Source organism: Cornus florida, unplaced genomic scaffold, assembly GCF_030987335.1.
Source record: "Cornus florida cultivar Cherokee Brave unplaced genomic scaffold, ASM3098733v1 CherokeeBrave_3.0.0_Hap2_Chr09, whole genome shotgun sequence".
Classification (NCBI taxonomy): Eukaryota; Viridiplantae; Streptophyta; class Magnoliopsida; order Cornales; family Cornaceae; genus Cornus; species Cornus florida.
This window is the reverse complement of record NW_026775579.1, coordinates 40196808-40203523: the sequence shown is the minus strand read 5'-3', so window position 1 is coordinate 40203523 and position 6716 is coordinate 40196808. Positions and strand designations below refer to the sequence as shown.

General features: G+C 33.2%; 1 protein-coding gene across 1 annotated transcript; it reads right to left on the bottom strand.

The window, feature by feature from the left end:
• Positions 1 to 516: 516 nt before the first annotated feature.
• LOC132272522 (GDSL esterase/lipase ENOD8-like) lies at positions 517 to 6580 on the bottom strand. The gene is made up of 4 exons (XM_059773654.1): positions 6531 to 6580; positions 5396 to 5508; positions 2048 to 2217; positions 517 to 780 (listed from the first exon to the last, which is right to left on the bottom strand). Exons 1-4 carry the CDS (start codon positions 6578 to 6580, stop codon positions 517 to 519), a joined length of 597 nt encoding a protein of 198 aa, XP_059629637.1.
• Positions 6581 to 6716: the final 136 nt, after the last annotated feature.

The following is a 6716-nucleotide window of genomic DNA, read 5'->3' as shown; positions in this document are numbered from 1 at the left end:
TTGTTTCTTTTCTCGGTTTGAAACATCAAATTTTTTGAGAATTTTTTAATTCATTAATATTCTTTTGTTTTTTTTTTTTTTTTTTTTTTTTTTTCAATCTAATCAAACGGTTAGTCTTGAGACTGAAGTATTCAATTATTAATTTTTTTTGTACTTCCAACTCTAATTTTATTTTTATTAAGACAAAAAAATAAAACTTTCCTTATTTTATTTTAAATATAAAAATAAAAAACTTTTAATTTTGGGTTGGGTTCGGGTCGAGCCCGAGCCCAACCCGAATACGCCTGGGTTTTGAGAAAACCCAACCCAATTTGAACCCGATTGGAAATTTAAAAGCCCAATTTTAAAAATTTTCGAGCTAAGTTCGGGTTGGATTAGGTTAGCCCGCCCAAATTTCACCCCAAATTTTGTCACAACTTGATTCATTTGTAATTGTAACATTGAATTATGTAACATGAAACATAACGTACCACATTTTTGTGGATGACTGATGATCGTACTTGATGGTGTAGACATCTACTGTTCTACATATGTGATTGCACCTAAAGGAAGATCCTTCCCGAGTTGAGCAACCGCCTCCTTCAATATGTAATTGTAATACTGAGATAACTGATTGAAAGGAATTTCACACCCTACATTGTCGTTTTGAGCCGCTGCCTCCGGAAAACTCGTCAACAGAAGGGGAAGGCAGCCAAAGGGGTCGGTGTTCTGGACCCAAAATGATCTACCTCCCAACTTGTATACATCTTGAAGTATCATAATCTCACCATTATACCAATTCTAATATAATCTCAAATTTCTAATTTTCATTGAAAACAAAAAAAATTATTCTTATAATAATCTACCCCATGCAGAGGGACGCTTTGCATGGTATTCAGAAATTAGATAGGGCAAAAGGCCCGGATATTCCAAAAAAATTCGACTTGCTTGGTTGTAACTCTCAAAACAATTCTTAAGAATTTAGATAATAAAAAACTGGTTTAAGAAAACTATAAGAGAACAAGAATTAACATTAATTTACCATTTTCTTTGTTGGGCATGTTTGGTTTGTAATTATGGAAACAGTTTTCTATTATTAGAAAACAAGACAAAAAAATCTGCTCGATGCAGTTTTCTGAAAACTCGGTTCTAAAAAGGCAAGAACAGTATTTTATTGTTCTTTGAAAACTGTTTTGCGTTTTCTGAGTTTCTGAAAACTAACATAACTGAGTATTCACAATAAAAAAATTCAAAAAATTGAACGAAATAGAGCTTTTTATACAATTTTATGTTTCAGTTTTCTAGAAAACAGAAAACTGTTCTCAGATTTACAAACCAAACAGGCCCAACAAAGAAAATAGTAAATTAATGTTAACTCTCATGAGATTCATCATAATTTACACATGCCTCTCTTCTTACTTGAAAAATTACATTGACTGGACTCCCCAATATACATGGGTTTATAATAGGTTCTGCTTCTGTTAATGGTCAACACTAGTCAACAATGATTTTTTCTAACATTCAACAATTTGAAATTTCAAAATTGGCATTTAAAAAATACCAAATTTTTCCCTAGTAATTTTGGTTTTGTTCAAGTCTTGTAAACTTGTTTAATTGAATTAACATTTCATCTAGATCATAAGTGCAAAATCATATAAGTTTATAACTCATTAATGGATCTTTTTTTGTTTTATCATTTTTGTCAAGACACTTGCACACCCTTTTATGTTAACAAGGGGGCTCAAACCTTCGCCTTCCACTTTGAAAAATAGAAAAGATATCATTGAGTTTCGCTCGATAAATTAATGGAATTGTGAAAAGATAATAATTAATGCAGAATAGTGGGACGAACAAGAAAGAGATGCATTAACTACACACATGTCCATAGAAAATACATGATCTGGGATCATATGGTTCAATCACACGGTATTAGTATCACGCAACATAAAGTTAAATAAAATTGATATATTTAATAGCATGAAAACTCGTGATTGACCGTAACCACATTATCCCGAACCATATAATAATTTCTTGGCACATACCATCCTCCTTTTATAATGAAGATTACCTTGATAGCATTGGATAACCTATTGATTAGGGTTGGTATAAATGCATTGACTTCCTCTACGGTCCAGTTAGCAAAAAGTTCCATAGCCATATCATTATGACCAATATCAAATATATACAAAGCTTCCTCAAAGGAGTCCTCTTCAGGCATTAGATCCTTGAATATCCCTCCTATAAACACAATCAAAATTCATATCAATGTATCTTATGCCATATATATATATATGCAACCACACATAACAAAAACTTTATATAATTATGTTGATGCAAAAATTTGTACACTCCGGAGCCGGTGGTGATTCTTACAAGACAAGAGAGAACTAATGACTTTTTAGGTTGACTGATGACTTCTTTTATAGAAGCATTAACGGTAGTAGTTTTCTATCATGAAACAAATTTACTTTTCTTATCCATTACGTATTTAATAGTCATTGGAGAGGGTAATAGTTATTATTTCTATCTCCTTAAGTTTATCCAAGCCCTTTGAGTTTCTGTGTCACTTGGAATTCTTATCTAGTCGAATATTCCGTATCAGTAGTCCCTCATTCCCGAAATCTGGCTTGTCAAGTGTCGGGAATGCCAAGTTCTTCCAAGCTAAGCATACTTGATGGCTACTTTCTTGCCCCTTTTAATAAGGGAGTGGATTTGCTCGAGCTTTGTGAGCTCACCCTTTAATAAGGGAGTAGTTAACCCATCGTCTCTTTACCGAGGGAAGAAGATGAAGTTGACCCTTCGTTCCTTTACGGGGGAAAGAGGTGTAGTCTTAATAAAGGTGACCCTTTTAATACGAGAGGTAGTCGTCTCGTCTCTCTAGTAAATGAAGGAAACTTTAATTATCTCACCCTTCTGTGTAGAAGGAGTAGTCATTTTTTCGTTCTTTTAATGATAGAAGAAGGCATTGTCAACCTCTCGTCCCTTTAATAAGGGAAGAAAGTGTAGTCGGACTCTTGTCTTTTTAATGAAGAAATGAGGTGTAGTCGGCCTCTCGCCTTTTAATGAAGAAATGAGGTATAGTCGGTCTTTCATCCTTTTAATAAGGGGGCCTTTTAATACAGAACGCATTGACTTGATCCCTTTTAGTACGGGGAAGGACAATTGCGAACTTCATTCAGCTTGGATCCTTATAGTATAGGGTAATTTGATTTCAACCCCTTTTAATGCGGAGGACGACAATTACGAGTTTCATTCAGTTCGGCCCGTATAGTACGGGGCACTTTTATTTCAACCCCTTTTAATACGGGGAACGGCGATTATGAGTTTCATTTAGCTCGCCCCTTTAATAAGAAGGTTCGTAGTAATTCTGAGCTCGCCCTTTTGATCGAGTCTCAACGTGATTAGCCAATAATATCCTCGTCTAATGGCATTGTACGCTAGGTACTAATTCTTGGATGACTTTATGCTTCAAAAGTGTGCTCGTCAGTCATGCTCAAGAAGTGAGCAAAGATGGACCAACCTTATACTAATGTTTATATGTGTTGAAAATAATGTGCAATAAATAATTTTTTATTTTTATTTTTCAAAATCTTACTGCTTTAAGAAACTAAGCAGGGATACAACATAGCCATAAAGTCTTGTGTGTTGTGTTGAATGTGAGAATCTCAAACCATATTACTTTTACTCAAGAATATTCAAATGCTCACTCTCATTAAACTATATATGCTCCAGTCAGAAAGCACCTTTAAATGCTAAAAAGGATTATCAAGTGCATATAGGAACAATACTCACACTCTAATTAGTTAAATCATAAAAAGTAGTGATATGATCAATTCTATATATGTACCAATATGTATATATGTACCATAACTCATGTCTATTAATGAGTAGATTTAAATTTATAAATATAAACATGTTTACTTTACATGCCATACTATGGAGCTGAGTGATGTCACTGTTATATACAATACATATGTCGCTCAAAGCATGCAACAAGCTATTGGACATATATTCTTGAAAATTTATTTTATATATAATAATCCCAAAACCCCAAGGTCTTGGACTTTGTGATCATATTAAAATTACAATGAATCGAAACCACTTCAAGATAACAACGGTTACCGAAACATATTTCTAATATTATTACTCATAGTTATGGATAGTCATCGTAATTTTCTAATTGAACCAGGAAGGACAACTCATGTCTCCAAGGTTCTTAAGTTTTATTGAATTAGCTAGTCAACTTCAAGAAAATTCATTCCTTTTTTTTTTTTTTTTATTTTTTTTTTTTAACAATTTTACAAGAGGGCAAGAATTACTTACACTAAAAATATATAGAGCTGCATATGACCTATCAATGGACATATGCAACAGTAATATATCAATGGCGAGACAGTTTAAGGAAGCTAAAAGAATACACGTAGATATACGTCATATAAATAACTGTCACACTTGATGGACAATTTTATTTATTTATTTATTTATTTATTATTATTATTTTTTCCCTTCGGCCTCTGAAAAGATCTTCAATGAGATGTACATTATCAAATAGAATGGTGGGTGAATGCAAAATGTGGTCTACCACCAAACCCAAATTATCTTTAGGCCAAACACAGGGAATGTGATCATGTAATAATAATTGGTGCTTCCAAACCACTAAACCCAAATACCATTGGGTGCCTTTTAAGATACTTATTGTTTAGTATGATCTAATCTAACTCATGCTCATAGAAAGATCATCTGTATATGCTCATCTATGTAGTATAAAATATATATGATATATATTTATACAAGATATGTATCAGAGCATATATGAGAGAATTGGATTTATTGAGTATGAATCAACCACAAATTTGATAAAAGTAATAGATACGTACCTAGTTTCTTGGTTGTAGATATCGATGGAGACAGAGACCTATTCGTCACTAAACTCATGGCATTATTATTTTTTTTTTGTGATCGATTATGAACGAAACGTAGTTGGCCAGTGTCGACGACAAAGGCCAAGAACACAAACATCGTTATAGATGAATAATTTCTAGGTCATAATTTGTTGGGACTAACACACGTTTCTCATAGACGGCGCCAACTGTTGATGCAAAAATCTGCACACTCCGGAGCCGGTGGCGATTCCTGCAAGACAAGAGAGAAGTGATGACTTTTTAGGTTGATTGATGACTTCTTTTATAGAAGCATTAACGGTAGTAGTATTCTATCATGAAATAAATTTACTTTCCTTGTCCATTACAGATTTAAGAGTCATTGGAAAAGGTAATAGTTGTTATTTCTATCTCCTTAAGTTTATCTATGTCATTTGAGTCTTCATGTCAGTTGAAATTCTTATCTAGTCGAATATTCTATATCAAATTAGAACTATGAAATTGAAATTAACAGTGTTATTTAATGCATAACTTACCCAATTTCTTGATAAATTGTGATTTGTTTATGAACTGCTCGAATTCTCCATCTGTGTAGTTGGTTCCCAAAGAATTGAGATAGGTATCCAGAAAGGAAGACCTAAACGTGAAGCTGCAAATGCACAATTTTTGGATCAGTGAATGCAGCAAAATTTTTGTCATACCCTCGGTGTGGCCCATACTATGTTCGCTCTCTAACCCCGCAAGTGGGCTTCTATTCTTAACTCCATCATCCTTCCTAATTCTTCTGTTTTAAGGTATAGGACAACTTAAGGCAAAATATATATATATATATATATATATATATATATATATAAATAAATAAAAATAAAAATACATAAGAGAACCCATGATCTCTATCTCTCACCAACAGTCGCTCGAACCTCCATGATCCAAGTAACAACAAAAATAAGTGTTACTAAATCCAAACCATTAAAGCTCTTGAAGACCTAAAAAGTGTGAGAGTGAAATCAACTAAAATCACTTTTATTATTTTTTATCCGTTGAGATTAACTATACGAATAATCCGAAGTAACATAACTTTCTAACCCAAAATCTCAATTCGGGGCTTGGGAAGAGGCCCCCAAGCCATGCTGAACCCTTTCTTTATTATTAAAATATATAATAATATCCTTTAATATTAATTTTATGATAAAATATATCAAATACATACAATACATAATTTTAACTTAATAATTTTGCTTTTTGATTATTATTCATCAAATACTTACATACATATTCATGTTAAATGTTTATGTTTTTTTTTTTTTTCTTTTTCTTTTTCTTTTTCTTTAAAAATGCTTATGTTCTCTTTTATATACATACTTATTGTATTTCATACATTTTCTAAGAATTGACAAACTATTTTCAAAGCTTAGGGTCAGTTTGGTAGAGTAGAAAAGGGAGGAAAGGGAAGGGAAGGTGATGAAGGGGGATTAAAAATGTGTGTTTGGCAAAAATTGTTGAAAGGAAAGGGAAGTGAAGGGAAGGGTTTGGAGGGTTAGCTTGTGCCTTCAACAGTAGATTTCTTAACCTCCCAAAAATGGGAGGAAATGAAGGGAAAGGGAAGGAGAGGCTTGATGGGTGATTTCAGATGCCAATTTTACCCTCAAGATTGCATAGAGAGAGAGAGACCGCCGGTGATTGAAGCTTGGAACGGCGACCCGAACTGGAACAGCAGCCATGGAAACTGAAGGATATGGGTTTTGGATTTTCTGAACAATCTGAAATGATACATCGATACGGGACTTTTGATTCTTCCAAACAGATAGATAAACTGGAAATATATGGGTTTTGAATTTCTGATTCTTGTAGAGAGAG

Coding starts and splice junctions, on each gene's coding strand:
- LOC132272522 (XM_059773654.1), bottom strand. CDS start 6,580: ATGGCTGCTGTTCCAGTTCGGGTCGCCGTTCCAAGCTTCAATCACCGG. Junction 5,509..6,530: donor CCAAGCTTCAATCACCGGCG/GTCTCTCTCTCT, acceptor GTGCATTTGCAG/CTTCACGTTTAGGTCTTCCT. Junction 2,218..5,395: donor ACAATTTATCAAGAAATTGG/GTAAGTTATGCA, acceptor TTGTGTTTATAG/GAGGGATATTCAAGGATCTA.